The following is a 26,988-nucleotide window of genomic DNA, read 5'->3' as shown; positions in this document are numbered from 1 at the left end:
TTCAATCAAACAGCCATGGTTTGCAGTGGCCCAACAAACAGTAGAATTACAAATCTGTATTATTCATTAATCAAATCTGTTGGGGAATTCAAAAGAGATCTGGTAAACTCTCCTCAGCTTTCAATTCTTATTTGGTGAGCAGTGATACTGCCAGGAAACGCCAAGGTGTCAACATTGGTATCATTTGGATGAGCTTGGCTGAAGATGGCAATATTTAAGTGTGCCTTTCAAAAAATAATGGGAGTTACTGATGCATTACCTTGACATCTGAAAGGATGGGTAAGAATACTTATAGTTTATATAATGACTAAGGGGGTATGGCCCAAGCAGTTTTGCCATACTGAAAGCAGATAACAAATCATTTGACTAACACTGAACTTACAGCAGATTTAGTCCACATTTCACGCGTTCACTCATTCGTGACATGACTTGAAAGAAATCCGCTAAGCAGCCCAGCAGGACGTGAAGAGCTTTGGAACCATACCTCAGTGCAGTTCCAAACCCTGGCCCCCTATTTAGCCTGAGCTACATAGGCAAATTATTTAGATTTTCTGAGTCTCAATTTTTTCTTATCTGTAAAACAGCTGTGTGGGTGTTGAAGGAGCCAACAGATGGGAAAGGCCTCATCAGCGCCTGGCACGTATCAGGTGCTAAGGATGTTGTCTTCCTTCTCGTCCCTTCTGAGGCTCTGGAAGTGGAGGAACACACAGTGATCAGACATCAGCACTGTGTCTGCAAAACCAACTGCACATAACAAGAGTGGCAGGTGGTGAGGTGCAACACTGGGGCCTGTTTCCCTGGACTCCACGTCAGGCCGTCCTGTGACCTGTGACCCTGAGGATGCAGTGGATGTCACTCTGTGCGAGTCTTGAGCAGACCTTGCAGGTTCTGCTCTTGCTCTTGTAACAGAGAACAAGCCTGACTCCATCTTGGATCCGTTTCCTTTACTTGAACCTTTGTATTCTATTGCTTTTGCTTAGAGTTAAGAATGTTGCCTATAGCCAGAAACATTCAGAAAGAGCTCATTTTCAAGACTCTGACCTTAAGGATATAATACTTTTCCATTCACGAAGAGACAAGGTATTGCAGAACAGAGAATAACATTCGTCTTGTTGGACGTTTACAGGACATTGTGGCCTGACCTGGCTTCCCTCGTGGTGACACTAATGGTAAAGAATCTGCCTGCCAGTGCAGGAGAAACAGGAGACACGGGTTCAATCCCTGGGTTAAATGGAGGAGGAAATGGCAACCCACTCCAGTATTCTTGCCTGGAAAATTCCACGCACCTAGGAGCCTGGTGGGCTACAGTCTGTGGGGCCACAGAAAGTCGACATGACTGAGAGACTAAGCACTGCATCGTGACCTGACCTACTTGGACAGCTGCGAGAACAAAGGATTCGGACACCAAGATGTCTGCAACAACATCTCTCCCTCACCTGCCTTTAAAAATGCTTTGTGAAACATTTCAAGGAGTCTGGGGCCTTTGGGGGACATGAGTCACCTGTTCTCCTTACTTGGCCCTGCAATAAACCTTTCTCTGCTCCAAACTCCAATGTTTCAATATGGTTTGGCCTCACTGTGCATCAGGCACACAGACTTCTGTTGGGTGACACTCTCTAGGGAACCCAGAACCATGAGACACAGCTGACCTGCTGGAGACTGGGAGACCTCGTGCAGCAGAGATGGGTCCTGCCAGCAGCTAATCCCAGATGCCCAGGTGAGTCCAGCCAAGCCCAAAGGGCTGCCCGACAGAAGTGCAAGATGAAAGCCGGATGCTGTTTTAAGCCACTAAGCCTGAGGGGAGAGGACCACTTTGCTTGAAAATGCAAATGCAAGATGTCATGAGGTCATGACATTTTTCGATCAAAGCACAAAACCATTGGAACACAGGTTCAAAACAATCTGGGGAAAGCTTAGTCACTGGCTCCGACAGAATGATGTACACCAGTTGCTACTGTGTAAGATTAATGAAAGATGCAAATCTCTCACCAGCGGGAATTCAGGATTTCATGTGCAAATGAATCTTTGTCACTAGAGGTACAGAGATTAATTTTCCCCAGGCAATATTCTTCTGAGGTTTCTATATTTTCAGATTTTAGGAACTGTTGTTATATATTGTACACGGCAACAGAGGAAAAGGATGGCAAGAGAAGAGAAGCTGGGAAAAACCTGACATTGAAAATAAAATAAAGCAATTTACAATAATTTGAACTTCATGCTGCATATACAGAAAGCAGAGCCTGGGTAACTTGGCATTTTCCTGGGTCAGCCACTGAAAGGATCCTGGCCTTTTCTTGTTCTTTCTTTCTTTTTCACCCAGTAGAACACTCCATGAGAGCAATTAAATATAATTTTAAAATTGTGTCATATTGGCTTCCCTTTGTGGAGCAGAAAACTAAGTGTGCCTTTGAAGGAAATAGTTTGAAATATACAAATGAAAAATCACCATGCAGTTCAAAAGTGCTTCCCTTACCTAAGGGGTAAATTCTGTGATTTGTGTAATAGCTAACTTTGCACTTATTTTGTGAAAAATGTGAAGGCTGCAGAGTGAGGAAGATGCCTTCCCCCCACACAAGTGCCAATCAACTGTAACTGGGGAAGGGCTGGTGGTAAAATTTACAGACAGATGGGTCACGTCCACTCAGGTGGCTCCTTCAGTGCCCAGCAGAATGCTAGTCCTGGGCAGTCCCCCTAAATTAAGATGACTTGAATGGAACCCCACCAGTTGAAGGGAATGCAGCACCCTGTGAAGGGTCCATCTTGAGACATGCACACACACATACATTATGACAGGTGGGGCACAGGGGACCCACTTCTTGGGAAATCTAGGAAGTAAAGAGATGGATCAGGGTTCCTGGGGGAAGAAAGCTGTGCAAAGCACTTTCCTCTGAATCAGAAGAGATGAGGCCAGGTCAGGACAGCATCTCTTGAGAGAGGGAGAGCATTTTCTCTCTGCCAGCTGCATGTCACAAAGACATCCAGGAAACAAACGGAGGGGCTGATGTGGGGAAGAGATGAGACTTGTAGGCAAGCACTATAGTGAGCTGGGGACAATATCCCTACCCCCAGCTGAGCCCTGAGATGACATCATGACCAGCGAGGGCTTGACTCTGTCTGAGCCAGAATCACTCATCCAGGTCGCTGCTGGACTCCTGACTTTGGAGTGGTATTTGTCTGTAGGACTTGCACAGGACTGGGGGGAAACAGAAACCCCATTCTTGGAGGGCACACATAAACTCTTGTGTGCACCAGGACCCGGGGAAAGGAGCAATGACCACATGGAAGACTGAACCAAAACTACCTGCTAAGTACTATAGGGTCTCCTGCAGAGGAAGGGAGTAGCTGTGGCTCACTGCAGAGGCAAGGATAATGGCAGCAGCAGATCTGGGAAGAACTCGCTGGTGTGAGCCTTCCCGGAGGCTGCCATTAACCCCACTACAGAGTCTGTAGGCGCCAGGGCTGGGTTGCCTCAGGCCAAACAACCATGGGGGGGTGCAGAACATAGCCCCATTAGCAGACAAGTTTTATGGAACACGACCTGCCCACCAGAGCAAGACCCGGCTCTACCCATCACCACTTTCTCCCATCAGGTTTGCTTGTACAAGCTTCTCCAACGACTCACCCACCAGAGGGAAGACAGCAGAAGCAAGAAGAACTACAATCCTGCTGCCCATAGAATGAAAGCCACAATCACCAAAAGTTAGACAAAATGAAAATGCAGACGATTACATCCCAGATGAAGGAATAAGATAAAACCCCAGAAAAACAACTACATGAAGTGGAGATGGCAAGCTGCTAGAAAAAGAACTCATAAAAATGATAGTGAAGATAATCCAAGATCTCAGGAAAAGAATGGGGGACAAAGATTGAGAAGACACAAGAAATGTTTCAAAAAGACCTAGAAGAACTAAAGAGCAAACAGACAGAAATGAAAAATAAAATAACTGAAGTGAAAAATACACTAGAAGGAATCGATAGCAGAATAACTGAGGCAGAAGAATGGATAAGTGACCTGGAAGACACAGTGGTAGAAATCACTGCCACAGAACAGAACAAAGAAATGAGAATGAAAAGAAATGAAGACAGCCTAAGAGACCTCTGGGGCACATTAAACATACCATCATTCACTTATAGGGGTCCCAGAAGGAGAAGCGAGAAAGGACCTGAGAAAAATATTTGGAGAGATAATAGCTAAAAGACTTTCCTAACATGGGAAAGGAAACAGTCAACCAAGTCCAGGAAGTGCGGGAAGTTTATCCCAGGGAGGATAAACCCAAAGAGGAGAACTCTGAGACACACAGGAATCAAACTGAAAAAATTAAAGACAAAGAAAAATATCAAAAGCAACTAGGGAAAGATGACAAATAACATCCAAGGGAAATCCCATAAGGTTACCAGCTGATTTCCCAGCAGAAGTTCTGCAGAAAAGAAGGGAGTGGTGTATTTAAAGAAGGGAGTATATTAAAGTGGTATATTTAAAGAAGGGGTATATTTAAGAGTTCAGTTCAGTTCAGTCGCTCAGTTGTGTCTGACTCTTTGTGTATATTTAAGAAGGGAGTGATATATTTAAAATGGTGAAACGAAAGAACCTACAACCAAGAATACTCTACCCAATAAGGCTTTCATTCACATTTTATGGAGAAATCAAAACTTTAAAGACAAGCAAAAGCTAAAGAGAATTCAGCACAACCAGAGCAACTTTGCAACAAATGCTAAAGGAACTCCCCCAGGCAGAAAAGAGACTAGCAACTTAAAACAAACTTGTACATATATACACTTCTATATCAAAACCTCATGGGGACACCAAACCCCAAAACCGCAATAGATAAAAATATAAAAAGCAAAGCGCAACCCCAAACAACACAAAAGATGGTCATTAAACCACAAGAGAACAAAAGAGGATGGGGAGAAAAACAACAAACCCAAAACAATTAAGAAAGTGGCAACATGAACATATGCACTGATAATTACCTTAAATGTAAATGGATTAAATGCACCAACAAAAGACACATACTGGCTGAATGGATACAAAAATACAGCTCATATATACGCCACCTAAAAGAGAATCACCTCAGACTGAGGACACATGCAGATTGAAAGTGATGGGATGGAAAAAGATAATTCCATGCAAGTGGAAATCAAAAGAAAGCTGGAGTAACAATTCTATCAGACAAAACAGAAGTTAAATAAAGACTGTTACAAGATATAAAGAAGGACACTACATAATGATTAAGGAATCAATCTGGTAACAATTGTAAGTATATATGTACCCAATATAGGAGCACCTCAATATATAAGGCAAATACTAACAGCCGTAAAGAGAGAGATTGAGAGTAACACAATAATAGAGGGGGACTTTAACATCCCACATTCATCAATGGACAGATCATCCATGTAGAAAATCACCAAGGAAACACAGGTCTTAGATGACACATTAGACCAGACAGACTTAATAGGTATTTATAGAACAAAAGCAGCAGAATCCACATTCTTCTCAACCGCACATGGAACATTTCACAAGACTACCACACATGGGGCCTTGGAAATTTAAGAAAATTGAAATCATATCAAGTATCTTCTCTAATCACATGCTGTGAGATTAGAAATAAACTACAAGAAAAAAACTGTAAAAACAAAAACATGTGGAGAATAAACAATATTCTACTAAACGACCAATGGCTCATTGAAGAAATCAAAGAAGAAAAAAAATACCTACAGACAAATGACAATAAAAACACAATGACCCCAAACCTATGGGATGCAGCAAAAGCAGTTCTTTTAAAAATTATTTATTTATTTGGCTGTATCAGGTCTTAGCTGTGGGATGTGGGATCTTCGCTGCATCATGTGAGAGCTTCTGTTGAAGTGCATGGACTCTGTGTTGTGGCTCAGAGGCTCAGCATTTACAGCACATGGGCTTAGTTGCTCCACAGCGTGTGGGATCTTAGTTCTCCAACCAGGGGATTGAACCCAATCCCCTGCAATGCAAGGCATATTCTTAACCACTGGAATACCAGGGGAGTCTCAAAAGTAGTTCTAAGAGGAAAGTTTATAGCAATAAAAACTTACTTCGGGAAACAAGAAAATTTACAAATAACCTAGTCTTACACCTAAAACATCTAGAGAAAGAAGAACAAACAAAACCTAAAGTTAGTAGAAAGAAAGAAATCATAAAGATCACAGCAGAAATAAATGAGAGACCAAAAAAAAAAAAAAAAAAAGCAACTGCAAAGATCAATGAAACTAAAAGCTGGTTCTTGGACAAGGTAAACAAAATTGATAAACCTTTAGCCAGACTTATCAAGAAGAAAGGACTCAAATCAATAAAATTAGAAATGAAAAAGAAGCTACAACTGACTCCACAGAAATGCAAAGTATCACAAGAGACTACTGCAAGCAACTATATGCCAATAAAACGGACAACCTGGAAAAAATGGACAAATTCTTAGGAAGGTTCAGTGTCCTAAGACTGAATCAGGAAGAAAACAAAAAACAAAAAACTATGCACAGACCAATCACAAGCACTGAAATTGAAACTGTCATTAAAAAACTCCCAACAAACAAAAGTCCAGGACCTTCACAGGAGAATTCTATAAAACATTTAGAGAGGAGTTAATACCTATCCTTCTCAAACTCTGCCAAAAAATTCCAGAGGAAGGAACACTCCCAACTTGTTCAATGAGACCACTATTACCCTCATACCAAAATCAGACAAAGACACCACAAAAAAAGAAAATTACAGGTCACTATCTCTGGGGAACATAGAAGCAAAAATCCTCAACCAAATACTAGCAGTCTGAATCCAGCAACACATTAAGAGGATGATACATCATGATCAAGTGGGATTTATCCCAGTGATGCAAGGACTTTTCAATATCAGAAATGAATCAATGTGATATACCACATTAATAAATTGAAGAATAAAAAAACCATATGATCATTTCAATAGATGCGGAAAAGCTCTCAACAAAATTCAGCTCCCACTTATGATGAAAAGTCTCCAGAAAGTGGGCACAGAGAGAACCTACCTCAACATAATAAAGGCCATATATGACAAACTTAAAGCTAACATCACACTCAATGGTGAAAAGCTGAAAGCATTCCCACTATGATCAGGAACAAGATATGGATGTCCCCTCTTGCCACTTTTATCAAACATAGCTTTGGCAGTCTTAACCACAACAATCAGAGAAGAAAGAGAAATAAAAAGAATTCAATTGGAGTTAAACTGTCACTGTTTGCAGATGACATGATACTATACATAGAAAACCCTAAAGACACTACAAGAAAACTACTGAAGCACATCAATGAATTTGGTAAAGTTGCATGATTGGAGAGGGCAATGGCAACGCACTCCAGTATTCCTGCCTGGAGAATCCCATGGACAGAGCGGCCTGGCGGGCTACAGTCCATAGGGTCACAGAGAGTTGGGCACGACTGAAGTCACTGAGCACGCAAAGTTGCATGATACAGGATTAATGCATGGAAATCTCTTGCTTTCCTATACACTAACAATGGAAGATCAGAAAAAGAAATTCAAGAAACAATCCCATTTAACTGTTGTAACAAAAAGAATAAAATGCCAAGGAATAAACTTATCTAAGGAGGCAAAAGACCTATACTCAAAAAAATATAAGATATGATGCAAGAAATCAAAGATGACACGAACAGAGGGAGAGATATACCATGTTCCTGGACTGGAAGAATCAATATTGTCAAAGTGATTGTACTACCCAAGGCAATCTACAGATTCAGTGCAATCTCTACCACATTACCAATGGCATTTCCCCACTGAATTAGAACCAAAAAAATCTTAAAATCTGTTTGGAGACACAAAAGACCCCAAATAGTCAAAGCAATCTTGAGAAAGAAAAATTGAGCTGGAAGAATGAGGCTCCCTGACTTCAGACTATACTACAAAGCTATAGTCATTAAAACAGTATGGTAAAACCAATACAATATTGTAAAGTAATTAGCCTCCAATTAAAATAAATAAATTTATATTAAAAAAACAGTACGGTACTGTCACAAAAATAGAGATCTACAATAGATCAACAGAGCAGGATAAAAAGCCCAGAAACAAAGCCACATACCTATAGCCAATTAATCTATGTCAAAGGAGGTAAGATTATATGATGGTGAAAAAACGGTACCTTCAACAAATGGTGCTGAGAAAACTGGATAGCTACATGGAAAAATAAATAAATTAGACCATTCTTTATGCACAAAAATAAGTTCAAAATGGATTAAAGACCTGAATGTGAGACTTGATACTGTAAAACCCCTATAGGAAAGCATAGGCAGAACGCTCTGACATAAATTGCAACAATATCTTTCTTGATCTCTCTCCCACAGTAATGGAAATAAAAACAAAAATAAACAAATGGGATGTAATTAAACTCAAAAGCTTTTGCACAGCAAAGGAAATCATAAACAAAACAAAAAGACAGCCTACATACTGAGAGAAAATATTTGCAAATGATGCGACTGACAAGGGATTAGTATTCAAAATTCACAAATAGCTCATGTGGCATATTATCATAAAAACAAATAACTCAATCAGAAAATGGGCAGAAGACCTAAATAGACATTTATCCAAAGAAAACAAATAGATGGCCAAGAGGTAATGAAAAGTTGTCCAACACCACTAATTATTAAAGAAGTGCAAATCAAAAGTACAATGAGATATCACTGCACAGGATTCAGGATGGTCATCTTTATAAAGTCTGCAAACAAGAGAGTGTGGAGAAAAAGGAACCCTCCTACACTATTGGTGGGAATGTAAATTGGTACAACCACTATGGAGAAGAGTATATAGGTTCCTTAAAAGACTAGAATTACCATATGATCCTGCAGTACCACTGGGCATGAAATACATGCCCAGGAGGCATGAATCCAGAGAAACATATGGTCTGAAAGGATACGGGCACCCCAATCTTCACTGCAGCACAAGTTACAATAGCCAAGACACAAAAGCAACCTAAACGTCCGACAGAGGAATGGATAAAGAAGATGTGGTACATATATACAACAGAACATTACTCAGCCATTAAAAAAGAGTGAAACAGTGCAATTTGAAGGAACATGGGTGGACCTAGAGATTGTCATATTGACTGAAGTAAGTCAGGCAGAGAAAGGGAAATACTGTATGATATCCCTTATATGTAGAATCTAAAAATAAATGATACAAATGAACTTATTTACAAAATAGAAACAAACAGCAGACTTAGAGAACAATGTTATGGTTGCTAGGGAGGAAAGATTAGGGTGGGGGAACGGATAGTTAGGGAGTTTGGGATGGGCATGTACACACTGCTATATTTAAATGGATAAACAAGGTTCTCCCGTAAAGCACAGGGAACTATTTTCAACGTCATGTGGCAGCCTGAATGGGAGAGAGGTTTGGGAGTGAATGGATACATGCATATGTATGGCTGAGTCCTTTCACTGTGTACCTAAAACTATCATAACATTGTTAATTGCCTATACTCCAAGATACAATGAAAAGTTAAAACAATAAAATCTAGATCCTCAGAAGGTGGAAGACATGGCTTAAAGTCGTACTCAGAGGTCACTTGGCAGCTTAGAGTCTGCCAGAAGGAGGCGGCAGAATCTACCCATAACTCATACCTTAAGCATGGAGATATTTTCTCCTACCAAGAGGAACCGAATATAATTTTCTCTGTCACTGCAGGGTGGCAGCAAACATTGGGTAAGAGCCTAGAGAAATCTGGACAGAAATCCTGTTCTATGATACAGAGTACTTAGATTAGAATAAAAGGCCAGAGTGATCTCCAGTCTGATCAAAATAGAAATGCATTTCCCCAGTAATTAGAAATGAGGAACTGGCATTTTACAACAAGAATTGGAAAAAGCAACCTTACCAGAAATACAATAATTACGTAGTCTCTTAGAGTCTATAAGCAGAGATTGAAAGGGCCCTCCTCTCCCGGCTCCCAAGAGAAATAAGAACCACGGACATGGACTCAGATCTTGGGGCACAGGAGGAATGCAGAACCCACAGGGGAGGAGCAGGGTCTGTCTCTGGGTGGAGAAGGGACTGGCTGAATCAGACAAATAAGGAGAAAAGAAACCCAGGGACAGGAACTGAGGGGATTCCTCCAGGTAACCACGTTCACCAAATACTTGCTGAAAGATGGAAAGTGTGTTTCAGATTCCTACTAAATACCCTCCAGGCTCTTGCACAGAATTACGCCAACCATTAAGCTGGGCATAGAGTGGACTGTGGACTAATTTCCAGACTTTGGATCCAGTCATTTTCAAGAAGTCCTTTCATTTGGTCATGAAAGAAAACCCTTAGGCTTTGTTCTGCCAGGGCCCAGGTGAAGCTCTGAGGGAATACCGCCTTCACGAGAATTAATTCTGTTGACACGATGCAGAGGCATCATCAGGTAATTTCAGGAAGTGCCAGGGAGTATCATGTATTGTGTAAAATGATAATCAGAGCCTGGCAAAAGCTGGGCCATCAGTGCAGAGTCAGGAAAAAACAGTAAGTGCAGTGCTGTGCTTGGCATTTTGTGGAAACACCAAAAATGTCATCTAGGGAGACTGAGAAACACACGAGGGAAGAAGATGCCACTGCAGAAGAAGCGTAGACGAGGCTCAGCATTAAACGAAAGCCCTGTGTGTGTGGATGAGTCAAGGACAAGATGCTGATGGCCTGTGATTTATGCCACTTGGAAGAAAACGTCCCACTGTGCGGACAGGAGCCTGTTGGTTGAGGCTGGTGGCCAACTGCTGAAATGCTTCTTTTCTGTCACTGTCCCACTGACCTTACATTGATGATCTCAAACTAGAGTTCTAGGAGACGGTGGGCTGGGGGCCCAGGGAACAGAAGTTAAGGAAGGGAGGAAGGGGAGGGACTTTTCTATCTTCAAGAGGAGTTGAGAGCGGTGCATTTTTTTTTCTTTTGCTAATTTCAGGTGAGACCTGGTTGGCTGTCATTCTCCTGAAGGGGAAGAAGGGGTCCTGGCCAGCAACTTGGGGGTGAGGCATCTGGGGCTGGTGAGGGGCTAGTGAAGGAAGCACTAACTCAGGTTTCCCTGGGTGGCAGTGGCAACAGGAAACGCACAGCCTGGGCTGGTGTGTTATTTAAATTTGATTCACGCCAATGTATGGGAAAAACCACTACAATATTGTAAAGTAATTAGTCTCCAATTAAAATAAATAAATTCATTTAAAAATAAAAAAAAAAAATTCGAATTCATTTGTTTTTTCCTCAGGTTTCCCTTTACCCACCTTGTCCTGCTTTTGAAATACAAGGGAGTTAGGCTGGTCTGCACTCATGGTCTCATGAAGATTAGGTGATGGAAGAAAGGAGGAAAGAGCAATAATAAACAGAAAAATCTGGCCTTTGGACGCTCAGAGAAACAGACGTGACAGAAGGGCGGAATATTTGGGAGGAAACATGTTCAGAGGCATTCTGCCTCCTCACCTTCACCACAAAGTAGGAACCATTTCTTGGCTGCCTCTGACACCACTAAGGTTTCCTTCTGAAAGCCAGTCTCCAAACGCACAGCTTCACGTCTCTTCAGTCACCCCTCCTGCCCCACCTCTTGACCCTTGGGCCACAGGGAACTCTGACCCCAGACCCAGAGCCACCATCCTCACCAGCGGTCATTTCAGGCCTGAGACCAGATTCTACAAAGAGAGACCGGAATGGACAGTGTTCGTCACAAACAGGCCGGTCCCCTCCTTGCCTCTCAGTGTTGTATGTGAAGGTGCTTATGGGTGTCTTGCTCCCAACCTGGGGGAAGACAGCACCCAGACTACAGCTGGGCAGAGGAAAGGGAGACTAGAGAGAGCCCAGAGAAGCGGGGCAAGGGCGCCTGCCTCCTGGCTGGGGGCTGCTCTTTCCCCTGTGGTGTCGATTACACATTTTATTACCACTTAAGGTAACGGAGAAGGCAATGGCACCCTACTCCAGTACTCTTGCCTGGAAAATCCCACGGATGGAGGAGCCTGGTAGGCTGCAGTCCATGGGGTTGCTAAGAGTCGGACATGACTGAGTGACTTCACTTTCACTTTTCACTTTCATGCATTGGAGAAGGAAATGGCAACCCACTCCAGTGTTCTTGCCTGGAGAATCCCAGGGACGGGGGAGCCTGGTGGACTGCCGTCTCTGGGGTCACACAGAGTCAGACACGACTGAAGTGACTTAGCAGCAGTAGCAGCAGCAAGGTAACTGAATTTGCTTCTCTTGTGCCACGGTTTTCCCTGAAAGCTCAGTTGGTTGCCTGCAATGAGGGAGACCTGGGTTCAAATCCTGAGTTGGGAAGATCCCCTGGAGAAAGGAAAGGCTACCCATTGCAGTATTCTTGGGCTTCTCTTGTGGCTCAGCTGGTAAAGAATCCGCCTGCACTGCGGGAGACCTGGGCTCGATCCCTGGGTTGGGAAGATCCCCTGGAGAAAGGAAAGGCTACCCACTCCAGTATTCTGGCCTGGAGAGCTCCATAGACTGGATAGTCTGTGGGGTCACAAAGAGTCGGACACGACTGAGTGACTTTTCACTATCACTCTTGTGCCACGCAGTCAAGTGCACCCTGACAGGCACCCTGGCTTGGGGGCCAGAGAAAGGCAGCAGAGGAGAAGCAAAGAGAGGAGAGCTTGCAGCAGGGCCTAGAACAAAAGAATGGGCCGTGGGGACCCCACGACCGGAAAGCATTTCCCATCTTTTGCCCACCCAGCCTCCACTCAGGGGACCTCCACACGTCTCCTGCACAGGGCTGCCAGTCTTTCTCACAAACATCTGGCGAGGACACATCTCCCAGAGTGGTCAGCAGATCACCCACAAGAACTAATACTTCCCCTTGAGCAGAGACAAGGTCATACACGTTGACACACGCTGGTTACACGTGTAGCATGGAAGCAGATTTTCTTATGCTTTACAGGGTGGATCCAACTGCAGCTCCTCCTTATCTTGCTCCAGACTGCCCTGCCCTTCGAGGCACCTCTGAAAGGCGTTCCCAGCATAGCAGGGTCTGTCACCAAAGCCTCTTTGATAGCAAACTAGTTGCCAGAAACCTGGACTTAGCGCTTCCTAACTTCATTCATTGGGTTCAGGCTGCCTGGTGCTCGATGGACTTGCTTCTGCCATGTTTCACGTGCTCATTATCTGTGTGGACCACGATCTGTCTCCTGACACCACCTCTTATATCTGGAAACAGATCACAGATGGCCTTGTGGTTGTCCCCCCGCCTGGGTAAACAGACACAGGCCAGCCGGCTGTGGCCCTCAGCCCCTTTCGGATGCCTGATCGACACAGAGACAGGTTGTTGTTCCCAATTTGCCAAATCTTCCACTCTCTGAAGACGATGCAGTTCAGAAGTTGGGCAGTTCAGGCTGGGAGAAGGGTGGGTGGGCCGGTGGCAAAGCTGAATGGTTTCTAAGGGAGGGGATCTGGCCAAGTGAAGATGGGGAGAGCAACAGTGGGGAGAAGGGGAAATGAAAGATGCTTTAGGGGAAACTGATATGACATCTGGGGTCCAGCTGCGAATGGGTCCCACAGGAGGCTGGGAAGGAAGTCAGACTGGAGGTGCCCTGGGCTCCCCGTTCATGGCTGTTAGGTCTGGGCAGGTCTTAGGCCCCTCATTCACAAGACCGGGGTCACAGCATGCCTCCCTCATAGGGGTCAGTTCAGTTCAGTCACTCAGTCATGTCCGACTCTTTGCGACCCCATGAATCGCAGCACGCCAGGCCTCCCTGTCCATCACCAATTCCAGGAGTTCACTCAGACTCAGTACTGAGAGACTGAAGGGAAATCATAGAAGTCAAGCATTTAGAACAGTGCCAGCCAATAAATGTCACTTTCATCATTATTCTCATTTATTGAGATACCATATCATTTCTAACCCACCTAATATTTTTATTGTATTTTTAAAATTGTACATATTTAAAAAGTATACCATGATGATTTGATATACATAACCTCCGATATGCAGATGACACCACCCTTATGGCAGAAAGTGAAGAGGAACTAAAAAGCCTCTTGATGAAAGTGAAAGTGGAGAGTGAAAAAGTTGGCTTAAAGCTCAACATTCAGAAAACTAAGATCATGGCATCTGGTCCCACCACTTCATGGAAATAGATGGGGCAACAGTGGAAACAGTGTCAGACTTTATTTTTCTGGGCTCCAAAATCACTACAGATGGTGACTGCAGCCATGAAATTAAAAGATGCTTACTCCTTGGAAGGAAAGTTATGACCAACCTAGATAGCATATTGAAAAGCAGAGACATTACTTTGCCAACAAAGGTCCGTCTAGTCAAGACTATGGTTTTTCCTGTGGTCATGTATGGATGTAAGAGTTGGACTGTGAAGAAGGCTGAGCGCTGAAGAATTGATGCTTTTGAACTGTGGTGTTGGAGAAGACTCTTGAGAGTCCCTTGGACTGCAAGGAGATCCAACCAGTCCATTCTGAAGGAGATCAGCCCTGGGATTTCTTTGGAAGGAATGATGCTAAAACTGAAACTCCAGTACTTTGGCCACCTCATGCGAAGAGTTGACTCATTGGAAAGGATTCTGATGCTGGGAGGGATTGGGGGCAGGAGGAGAAGGGGATGACAGAGGATGAGATGGCTGGATGGCATCATTGACTCGATGGACGTGAGTCTGAGTGAACTCTGGGAGTTGGTGATGGACAGGGAGGCCTGGCATGCTGCGATTCATGGGGTCGCAAAGAGTCGGACATGACTGAGCGACTGATCTGATCTGATCTGATAGTTAAAGGAAGTTGTATAAATTATGCAGTGGAGTATTACTCATCCTTAAAAAAGAAAGACATCCTGCCATTTGCAACAACATGGATGGACCCGGAGGACATTATGCCACTGAGATAAATAAGACACAGAAAGAAAAAAAAAAAAACCATACAGCTCACACTCATTATATATGGAATCTCAGAAAGTCATATCCAACCTAATTTTTGAGATTATGTGAAGAAGCTTAAATACTATTGACTGGCTAATGGAACATTTCTATCTCTTATTATTATTCATCAGGGCTTCCCTCACAGCTCAGTTGGTAAAGAACCTGCCTGCAATGCAGGAGACTTGGGTTCAGTTCCTGGGTCAGGAAGATCCCGTGGAGAAGGAAATGGCAACCCACTCCAGTATTCTTGCCTGGAGAATCCCTCATCTCTTATTGGTCAAAATAAATTTGCTATGGCAACACCACCCTAGTTCCTTATAGTTTTTCTTCCTTTTCCTCTTTCTAAATTTCTGGTGCTAAAATTTGCCTGTTACTTTCCACTTCTCAGGTACACATGGATGTGGAATTTAAAATTGTGCCCTTTTAAACTGTAACATGTAAATTTAATCAAAATTATAGCAAATAAAAACAACATGGAATATTTAACAACCTTTTGTAAGAGTTATTAAATCATAAAAATAATATCATCTGTAGTAAATAGGTACCCAATGCACACCAGGCATATCAGCTCTCTGAGCATACAGTGCAGTGCAGCACATGTGTGCTTAATCTTGTCTGACTCTTTGCAACCCCACGGACTATAGCCTGCCAGGCTCCTCTGTCCATGGGATTCTCAAAGCAAGAGGAGTGGAGCAGTTTACCATTTCCTTCTCCAAGGGATCTTCCCGATGCAAGGATTGAAGCCATGTTTCTTGAGTCTCCTGGATTGCAGGTGATAGATTCTTTACCACTGCAACATCTGGAAAGTTCTCTGTAGTAAAGGATATCAGATTTGGCAGAAATTATTAAAATTTACATGGCTTCCATGGTAGCTCAGCTGGTAAAGAATCCGCCAGCAATGCAGGAGACCCTGGTTTGATTCCTGGGTCGGGAAGATTCCTTGGAGAAGAGACTGGCTACCCACTTCAGTGTTCTCCGGCTTCTCTGGTGGCTCAGATGGTAAAGAATCCACCTGCAATGCAGGAGACCTGGGTTTGACCCCTGGGTTGGGAAAATCCCCTGGAGAAGGGAACGGCTACCCACTCCAGTATTCTGACCTGGAGAATTCCATGGACAGAGGAGCCTGGTGGGATGCTGTCTATGGGGTCACGAAGAGATGGATACGACTGAGAGGCTTTCACTTTTTCCATTTCATTAAGATTTACAGATTAACCTTAAATTTCTTTTTTTATGTTATCTTTCAGTTACAGGCCCATTATTTTTCAAATGTAACTTATTTAATAACTTCAAAGCCAGTGTAAGTTTTTGTTTTCCTTACTGCTATTCATCTACTTTCCCCGAGCTGTTAGTGGGCACTGACATGCCTAAAATGTGTAAAGGAAAAAAAGAAGTAGAAAAAAAGAGCCCCAGAAGTGAATGAGCAAAGAGATCTGAAATAATCAGGAGCTGGGTGCAGTAGTATATATTATTTTCTATGATAAGTGGATTTTAGAAATACTTAAAACCTGGAGAGGCACCATAAATAAAAATGTATAAATTGAAGTCTACATTTATTTGATAGCTACTTCATTTTTTCTTTTTCTTTTTTTGTCTATATAGAGAATTCTCTGTTCCCAAGGTCTAATGTTGAGGTGAGTCAGAGGTCAGGGTTCTGGGCTACTGGGTACAATAAGGAGTCGGGGATCACAGTCTCTTGTGGGCAGGTGGCCAGCAAAACTACTTCAATACGACAGCAGTTGGCCTCTGGTTACTTGGGGAACTCAGGACCAATTCAGTCAGGCATCAGCCAGGGAAAAGCAATTCTTTTCTAACCAAACAGAAATGCACTTTTACAAAATGATGCAGAAAGTGGATGGTGGGAGATCTTTCCAATTTGTGATCTGGAAAGAGAAGGACTTCTGTTTCTGTCTGACCCCTGAGGCATTTTTGCAGTAACTTGAAATAGTGTGATGGACAGAGCTGACTCCAGGAATCTTTGAAAAATGCTTTCCCTCTGGCCAAACATGCAAGGAGAATTCATTTTCCATCTGGATTCTATGACATTTATATTTAGATGTGTTCAACCAACTGTAAGGACTTCACAGCATGGAGGCGCATGCTTTCTGAAGACATGTAGGAAGGGTGTGGACTCCCTGGGGCATTAGATATGTTTCCACCATGTAGGAACCTAGGGCGGGAGCTGCCCCCTCCTCCTTTTGCCTTCAATCCTTCCCAGAATCAGAATCTTTTCCTGTGAGTTGACTCTTTGCATCAGGTGGCCAAAGTATTAGAGTTGTAGCTTCAGCATCAGTCCTCTCAATGCATATTTAGTGTTGATTTCCTTTAGAATTGATTGATTTGACCTCCTTGCAGTCCAAGGGACTCTCAAGAGTCCTCTCTAGCACCACAGTTCAAAAGCATCAATTCTTGGGCACTCAGCCTTCTTTATGGCCCAACTTTCCCATCCATACATGCCTACTGGAAAAACCATAGCTTTGACTAGATGGACCTTTGTTGGCAAAGTAATGTCTTTGCTTTTTAATATGCTGTCTATGTGTCTCATAGTTTTCCTTCCAAGGAGCAAGTATCTTTTAATTTCTTGGCTAAAGTCACCGTCTGAAGTGATTTTGGAATCCAGAAAAATATAGCCTGTCACTGCTTCCACTTTTTGCCTTCTATTTGCCATGAAGTGATGGAACTGGATGCCATGATCCTAGTTTTTTGAATGTTGAGTTAAGCCAGCTTTTTCACTCTCTGCTTTCACTCTTATCAGAAGACTCCTTAGTTCCTCTTCACTTTCTGCCATAAGGGTGGGGTTCATCTGCATATCTGAGGTTGTTGATATTTCTCCCGGCAATCTTGATTCCAGCCTATGATTCATCCAGTCCAGCATTTTGTATGATGTGCTCTGCACAGAAGTTGAATAAGTAGGGTGACAATATACAGCCTTGTCATACTCCTTTCCCAATTTTGAACCACTCAGTTTTTCCATGTCTGGTTCTAACTGTTGCTTCTGGACCCATATACATGCTTCTCAGCAGACAGGTAAAGTGGTCTGGTATTCCCATCTCTTGAAGAATTTTCCACAGTTTGTTGTGATCCACACAGTCAAAGGCTTTAGCATAGTCAATGAAGGAAAAGTAGATATTTTTCTGAAATTCCCTTGCTTTCTCTATGAACAATGAATGTTGGCTATTTGATCTCTGATTCCTCTGCCTTTTCTAAATCCACCTTGTACATTAGGAAGTTTTTGGTTTACGTACTGTTGAAACCTAGCTTGAAGGATTTTTGAGCATAATCTTACTAGCATGCAAAATGAGTGAAATTGTATGCTAGTGTGAACATACTTTGGCATTGCCCTTCTTTGGGACGGGAATGAAAATTCCTTTTCCAGTCCTATGGTCACTGCTGAGTTTTCCAAATTTGCTGACATATTGAGTGCAGCACTTTAACAGCATTATTTTTTAGGATTTTAAATAGTTCAGCTGAAATTCCATCAGCTCCAGTAACTTTGCTCTTAGTAATATTTCCTAAGGCCCACTTGACTTCACTGTCCAGGATGTCCGGCTCTAGGTGAGAGACCACACTACCATGGTTATCTGGGTCATTAAGACCCTTTGTGTATAGTTCTTCTGTGTATTGTTGCCACCTCTTCTTAATCTCTTCTGCTTCTGTTCAGTTCAGTCGCTCAGTCATGTCCGACTCTTTGCGACCCCATGAATTGCAGCACGTCAGGCCTCCCTGTCCATCACCAACTCCCAGAGTTTACTCAAACTCACGTCCATCGAGTCAATGATGCCATCCAGCCATCTCATTTCTATCGTCCCCTTTTCCTCCTGCCTCCAATCCCTCCCAGCATCAGGGTCTTTTCCAATGAGTCAACTCTTCACATGAGGTGGCCAAAGTACTGGAGTTTCAGCTTTAGCATCATTCCTTCCAAAGAACACCCAGGACTGATCTCCTTCAGAATGGACTGGTTGGATCTCCTTGCAGCCCAAGGGACTCTCAAGAGTCTTCTCCAACACCACAGTTCAAAAGCATCAGTTCTTCGGTGCTCAGCTTTCTTCACAGTCCAACTCTCAAATTCATACATGACTACTGGAAAAACCATGGCCTTGACTAGACAGACTTTTGTTGGCAAAGTAATGTCTATGCTTTTCAATATGCTGTCTAGGTTGGTCATAACTTTCCTTCCAAGGAGTAAGTGTCTTTTAATTTCATGGCTGCAGTCACCATCTGCAGTGATTTTGGAGCCCAGAAAAATAAAGTCTGACACTGTTTCCACTGTTGCCCCATCTATTTCCCATGAAGTGATGGGACCAGATGCCATGATCTTCGTTTTCTGAGTGTTGAGCTTTAAGACAACTTTTTCACTCTCCCCTTTCACTTTCATCAAGAGGCTTTTTAGTTCCTCTTCACTTTCTGCCATAAGGATGGTGTCATCTGCATATCTGAGGTTATTGATATTTCTCCCAGCAATCTTGATTCCAGCTTGTGCTTCTTCCAGCCCAGCATTTCTCATGATGTACTCTGCATAGAAGTTAAATAAGCAGGGTGACAATATACAGCCTTGACATACTCCTTTCCTATTTGGAACCAGTCTGTTGTTCCATGTCCATTTCTAACTGTTGCTTCCTGACCTGCATATAGGTTTCTCAAGAGGCCAGTCAGGTGGTCTGGTATTCCCATCTCTTTCAGAATTTTCCACAGTTGATTGTGATCCACACAGTCAAAGGCTTTGGCATAGTCAATAAAGCAGAAATAGATGTTTTTCTGGAACTCTCTTGCTTTTTCCATGATCCAGCGGATGTTGGCAATTTGATCTCTGGTTCCTCTGCCTTTTCTAAAACCAGCTTGCACATCAGGAAGTTCATGGTTCACATATTGCTGAAGCCTGGCTTGGAGAATTTTGAGCATTACTTTACTAGCGTGTGAGATGAGTACAATTGTGCGGTAGTTTGAGCATTCTTTGGCATTGCCTTTCTTTGGGATTGGAATGAAAACTGACCTTTTCCAGTCCTGTGGCCACTGCTGAGTTTTCCAAATTTGCTGGCATATTGAGTGCAGCACTTTCACAGCATCATCTTTCAGGATTTGAAATAGCTCAACTGGAATTCCATCACCTCCACTAGCTTTGTTCATAGTGATGCTTTCTAAGGCCCACTGGACTTCACATTCCAGGATGTCTGGCTCTAGGTGAGTGATCACACCATCATGATTATCTGGGTCGTGATTCTGTTAGGTACTTGCTGTTTCAGTCCTTTTCATGCTCATCCTTGCATGAAATGTTCCTCTGATTTCTCCAGTTTTCTTGAAGAGATCTCTGGTCTTTCTCATTCTATTGTTTTCCTCTACTTCTTTGCATTGTTCATTTAAGGAGGCCTTCTTATCTCTCCTTGAATATTCTCTGGAATTCAGTTGGGTATATCTTTCCCTTTCTCCCTTGCTTTTCACTTCTCTTCTCAGATATTTGTAAAGCCTCCTCAGACAGCCATTTTGCCTTCTTGCATTTCTTTCTCTTTGAGATGGTTTTGGTCATTGCCTCCTATACAATGTTAGGAACCTCTGTCCATAGTTCTTCAGACACTCTGTCTACCAGATCTAATCTCTTGAATCTATTCATCAACTTCACTGTATAATAATAAGTGATAAGACTGAGGTTATATCTGAATAGAATAATGGTTTTCTTCGATTTAATTCTGAATTTTGCAATAAGGAGCTCTAAGTCACAGTCAGCTCCAGGAGTTGTTTTGCTGACTGTATAGAGTTTCTCCATCTTTGGCTTCAAAGAACACAATCAGTCTCATTTCTTTATTGACCATTTGGTGATATCCATGTGTGACATCATCAAAATGCTGGTCTGGATGAAGCACAAGCTGGAATCAAGATTGCTTCGAGAAATATCAATTACCTCAGAGATGCAGATGACACCACCATTAGGGCAGAAAATGAAGAAGAACTAAAGAGCCTCTTAAATGAAAGTGAAAGAATGGAGTGAAAAAGTTGGCCTAAAACTCAGCATTCAAAGAACTAAGATCATGGCATCTGGTCCCATCACTTCATGGCAAATAGATGGGGAAACAATGGAAACAATGATAGACTTCATATTTTGGGGCTCCAAAATCACTGCAGATAGTGATTGCAGCCATGAAATTAAAAGATGCTTGCTCCTTGGAAGGAAAGCTATCACCAACCTAGATAGCATATTAAAAAGCAGACATATTACTTTGCCAACAAGGTCCATCTAGTCAAAGCTATGGTTTTTCCAGTAGTCATGTATGGATGTGAGAGTTGGACTGTGAAGAAAGCTGAGCGCCAAAGAATTGATGCTTTGGAACTGTGGTGTTGGAGAAGACTCTTGAATCCCTTGGTCTGGAAGGAGATCCAACAAGTCCAACCTAAAGGAGATCAGTCCTGGGTGTTCATTGGAAGGACTGATGTTGAAGCTGAAATTCCAATACTTTGGCCACCTGTTGCAAAGAACTGACTCATTGGAAAAGACCCTGATGCTGGGAGGAGAAGGGGATGACAGAGGATGAGATGGTTGGATGGCTTCACCAACTCGATGGACATGAGTTTGAGCAAGCTCTGGGAGTTGGTGATGGAGTTGGTGTTGCAGTCCATGGGGTCGAGAAGAGTTGGACATGACTGAGTGACTGAACTGAACTGATGTGTAAAGCTGTCTCTTGTGCTGTTGGAAAAGGGTGTTTGTTATGAACAGTGTGTTCTCTTAACAAAACTTTGTTAGCCTTTGCCCTGCTTCATTTTGTACTCCAAGGCCAAACTTGCCTGTTACTCCAGGTATCTCTTGACTGATGAAAAGGATGATCTTTTTCTGGTGTTAGTTCTGGAAAGCCTTGTAGGTCTTCACAGACAGGTCACTCAACTTCTTCAGCATTACTGGTTGGGGCACAGACTTGGATTACTGTGATGTTGAGTGGTTGCCTTGGAAATGACCTGAGACCATTCTGCCATTTTTGAGATTGAACCCAAGTACTGCATTTCAGAATCTTTTGTTGACTACAAGCGTACTTTATATCTTTCAAAGGGTTCTTGCCCACAGTAGCAGACACAATGATCATGTGAATTAAATTTGCCCACTCCTGTGCATTTTAGTTCACTGCTTCCTAAGATGTCGACGTTCACGCTTGACATCTCCTATTTGACCACTTTCAATTTACCTTGATTCATGGACCTAACATTCCAGGTTCCTATAAAATACTGTTCTTTACAGCATCAGACTTTACTTTCAGCACCAGACACATCCACACCTGAGTGTCGTTTCTGCTTCGGCTCAGCCACTGCATTCTCTCTGGAGCTATTAGTAACTGCCCTCTGCTCTTCTTGAGTAGCATATTAGATACCTTCTAACTTGGGGCCTTCATCTTCAGGTGTCATATCTTTTTTTGCCTTTTCATACTGTTTAGGGGTTCTCACGGTGAGAATACTGGAGTGGTGTTCCATTCCCTCCTTCACTGGACCATATTTTGTCAGAACTCTTCACTATGACCCATCTGTCTTGAGTGGCCCTGCATGGCAGGACTCATACTTTGACTTATGGAAGCCCTTTGCCGTGACAAGGCTGTGATCCATGAAGGGGTCTATTTGTAGTAGGAGCTGTCAAACCGTATTAGACAATTCACGTCCACACACAGTGAAGGGTTGTGCCAGCACCAAGGTAAGGGGGAATTTGGGCTAAGGAGAAGGGTTTGGTGCCACCCGCTGGACCAACGTGGGGACAGGACCGATGGGAGTACAAACAATATCCCACTGTGGGGAAGGAAAGAGGCAGCGTCTGAAAGGAGGACCCGATTTTTTAATAGAAAATCCTCTTCTGCTTTCTTATCACAAAAGCTATACATGCTCATATAGAAATAATAGATAATACAGATGAACAAAATAATACATATGAACAAACATAATACAACTATGATGTCACCACTTGGAGATAACTGTTCATTCACTGTTGTAAATCTCTCCAGAACTTTTACTATAAACACATGAATTTACACACACACACACACACACACACACAGCCAAAATGGAATAATTTATTTTTTGTGATCCTTTTTCTATTTCAATAATTTTAGACTTATAGCATCTTTTCTAATGTCTGTTACTTCATTATATTGTATGTATGCTACTTCACTTCTAGGATATGGAATTGCTAGAAATGGAATTAGAAATGAAACTGCAGGGTAGGAGGTGTCCAAGCTCAGGCAGATGTAAAGGCTTTGGTGTCTTTTGCCAACTTGCCTTCCAGAAATGTGTGTCCATTTATATTCAGCAAGTCTATTTTGAGTGCTCCATAAGCCTTGTTACTGGTAACTCTCGACTCAGCTGTTCATGGGCTTTCAGCCAAATTCCTGGGGAGGAGAGTGTGGAAACCAGAGGATGCTGAAAAGCTGTGCTGCCAGTGACTCTGGGTACTTGGGGGCTTGGTGTGGGGTGTACAGTCGGAAAGATCCCCTGGAGGAGGGCATGGCAACCTCCTCCAGCATTCTTGCCTGGAGAATCCCATGGACAGAGGAGCCTGGGGCAGGGCGGGGTGGGGTGGGGGGTGGTCACAAAATGTTGCACGTGACTGAAGTGACTTAGCATGCAGGCACAGTGCTGGGCAGAGAGCCCTTCCCATCTCAACACAGTGGCAGGTGGTGGGGAGCCTGGGCAGGTGGGAGACAGGTCAAGTGTGCAGCGCAGAAGGGAGCTGCAAGCTCCATCAGGAGGGGCCACAGCGGGTCAGCCTCTGGCACTACTTGGAGGGTGTCCAAAGGTGTGCAGCGTGGGAGGTGTGTGGAGGGGACTCTGGGGGATCCCCTGAGAGTGTGGGGAGGGCGGCCTCAGGAGCTCTGAATGGGCCGGGAGGGGCCTGGGACCGAGGGAACCTGAGGTCACTGTGATCATGACCCGGGTTGTTAATTTTATCCCGCGGGCTCTCAGGGCCTGGGAAAATTCAGGTTCTGCCTGGGGGGTGAGCACAGGGGCTGATGGCCTTTGCAAGCTTTTATGCATTAATGGAAGATGCGATTTGATTTTGGTCCTTTGCCCAGGATAAGAGATCCCAGGGGGCATTCTTAAAAGGAAAGCCAAAATGAAAAAGAAGGTTTTATTTCATAAACGTGGAAATTGTATGGCACTCAGTAAAACGTGTTGGCAAAGGAAGCTTCTGCCACTTAATATAGTAAATAAAATAGGTTAATTCCTTTTGGGAGAAGAACTAGAATTCCAGTTATCATTAGATAAGAACTTTCAACAGGACTCTCTCTAAGGAAGATGAGCAGTTGGCCCCTGATGTAGGGAAAAGCAGTGCTCAGTATAAAAGGACCAGCACCTCCACTGGGTCCAGAAAGACTCTGGCCCTTCTTCCTGCACCTCAGGTGTCCTGAGCCCCTGGTCATCTTGGTCAGTTTGCAGGTTGGATACACTCTGTGCATCAGCAGCACGGTCCTGTTGACCTGACCCCGACCTACCTGAGAAGTAACGCTATGCTGTAGATACCAGAGAAGAACGAACACCACTGTCTCTGACTTCCTTGCAATGTAGATCCAGCTGCCAAACTTGCCTGCAAAAGTCAACTTCTGTACACTTGCCCAAGGCAGACAATAAACTTCCAAGAAAACAAGCAACAAACACACGGTTCTTTCCCTGGGGTTGCTTCCTGCCCTCTCTCCAAGTGGCACCAGGCAGAATCTGCCACTTGGTCCTTGCCTTCGTGTAATACGTAGTTATGGAGAGACAGGGGTAACTCACCGTCCACCACCGGCTTGGGCTGCGAGCTCTTCAGGCGCAGGGAGGGCCGGAAGCGCGTGCGGTCGTTGAAGCTCCAGCTCTTCTGCACTTTGGTGGGGCTGCCCTCAGCCGTGATGTCCGTGCTGGGGGACCGCCTGTCGCCCAGCGACGCCTGCCTGCTCTTGACGCTCTGGCCCCGAGGGCTGGCCATGCGCACGCGCTCCTTGAAGCTGAGCTTCTGGCTGCGGGCGACAGGGGCAGCGTTAGTGCATTTCAGGCCGGGCCGCCCATCCACCTGCGTCAATGCGCTGATGCAACTGTACACACGACCGACGGATCGATCACATACTGCATCACATGAAATGTTTCTAGCAAGTAGGGGCACATCGATACCTTTCTCCTTATTGAAAATTTGAGCTGTCTTTAATCTCTCTGCATTCATCTCCAGTCCATCTCATCCTACGGTTTTGCAAACCCTTCCTGGATTCAACAAAGGCCTGAGACCTAGCACAGCGGTTTGCGCACCATGACACTGGAAAGACCCCAGAACTGGTTTGGTGTTTGCCTTAGAGACACATTTTAGCTTTAACCTCAACTTTTGAAACTTAAAAAAAAGTTTTTCGTTTTTTTTTTGGGGGGGGGAGCATATCTATGTAATTTCTAAAATATTTCTACAGGAAAACAGAGATGACAGTTACACATGCATACGTAGTCTGCATGCATTTTATATTCCAGGCAAGATTATGACTTCCAGATCCATGCAGTCTTGGAACAGCTGGCAGTACTGCAGACAGCATTAGACGTACAGCACTTAACACATTTATTCTTGCTAGACAAAAACCACACGAGGTAGAACAGCTTCAGTTTATAATGAACCAGATGACGGATTTAACAGAATGAGATGTTGTGTTCATCAACACAGACTCTTGCTATTAAACAGGTTATTGATTTGCTGTGGCAGCTCCTGGTGAATTATATTTGTTCACATTCAGTTCTCAGACGCCAGCTTGGCCTGAACTGTGGTTGGTTGTTAAGGAAGTGCTAACAAGGCAGCCCCCAGGCCTTCCTGAGTGTGAGTGGGGTATGAGGTGCTGGGAGCGCAGGCTGGAATCAGAGACCTGGGTTTGGAGGCCTCTCTTCTAACTCGAAGATAAAAATAGCAATGTAGCTGAGGGACTCTTATGGGGATCAGGTGAACTGTACAAAGTTCTGTGTTCTTGTTCATTTATAAAGTACTGTGTTATTCATTACAAAGTGAGGCTGTGGGGAGAAGAATAGATGGAATATTGGGACTGACATATACACATTACTATATATAAAACAGATAACTAATAAGGACCTGCTATATAGCACAGGGAACTCTACTCAACACTCTGTAATAGTCTATATGGGAAAAGAATCTAAAAGAGTTGATACATATATAACTGATTAGCTTTCCTGTGCAGCTGCTGCTGCTGCTGCTAAGTCGCTTCAGTTGTGTCCGACTCTGTGCGACCCCATAGACGGCAGCCCACCAGGCTCCAGCAGAAACTAACAAATGTTTTAAATCAACCCTACTTAAAAAATTTTTTAAAAAAATAGAGTGCATTTATATTTTTATGGGAAAAAAAAGTGATTCCCTTGTGGAACGAGAAGCCCAGGGCTCTCAGGCCTGAAGCAGTGGACTGGATGAATCTGAGGCCCACTATCCAGATGCAGCCTTTGTGGGACATGGAGACAGAATTCTTATGGACAGGGATTCTCGGAGACCACGTGAAACACTTTCTTTTGCGCTTTTCGCCATGTCCACTGTCCCCAGCGGCAGCTTGCCAACAGCAAATGTGTTTAGCGGATCTATGTCTTGTAGCTAACAAGCACAGTAACATTGATTTTTCCATGCCTAGCTGCTTAACAGATGATGTTCTAGGAAGACACCGTGTTTTCTGTGTGTTTATGTGAAAACACATCGGGCAGTGGATTGCAGTGGTCAGCAGGTCCTGGTCACGACACACGTGCTGGCCATGCAGCTGACAGCTCTGTGCGGAAGGGCAGACACAGGCAGGATTGCTGGGGTGCGGGCAGAGGGCAGGCAGGGCAGGCGGTTCAGGGCTCACTAACACAGGCAGGGCTTTCTCTGCACTTGACAAACGTGTGATTAAATGATGGATTCATTCAATGACAATAAAGTATAAAACTGCATCTTCTTATGCTCAGGCTACATCCTCCATGTCATCCAAAGTTCACAGTATTTAAACAAATCCTCAAAGGGATGGTGCTCAAAATGCCCACTCTTTTCAAGCTTTTTTTCCCCCTTAATACTAGAAACTACAAGCCTCTTTTAAGTTTCAGCCATCTGTTCTGTTATTTAAATGTATAAGGATCTGGTTTAGGAACGCAACTATGCACCTCTAT

At 43.6% G+C, this 26,988-nt stretch overlaps 1 protein-coding gene across 2 annotated transcripts in view; it reads right to left on the bottom strand.

Moving 5' to 3' along the window:
• Positions 1 to 26,988, bottom strand: part of KCNQ5 (potassium voltage-gated channel subfamily Q member 5) — a 626,605-nt gene that overhangs the window by 56,708 nt on the left and 542,909 nt on the right. For both annotated transcript variants that reach the window (XM_086316787.1, XM_086316788.1), the window contains one exon: positions 24,619 to 24,839. In XM_086316787.1, the coding sequence (XP_086172913.1) occupies positions 24,619 to 24,839 (221 nt within the window). The remainder of the gene's footprint in view (positions 1 to 24,618; positions 24,840 to 26,988) is intronic.

This window comes from Bos grunniens, chromosome 9 (genome assembly GCF_055505025.1).
Source record: "Bos grunniens cultivar Pamir isolate PY7600 chromosome 9, Bosgru_T2T1.0, whole genome shotgun sequence".
Lineage (NCBI taxonomy): Eukaryota > Metazoa > Chordata > Mammalia > Artiodactyla > Bovidae > Bos > Bos grunniens.
The sequence above is the reverse complement of the archived record's forward strand: the minus strand, read 5'-3'. Positions and strand labels throughout refer to the sequence as shown.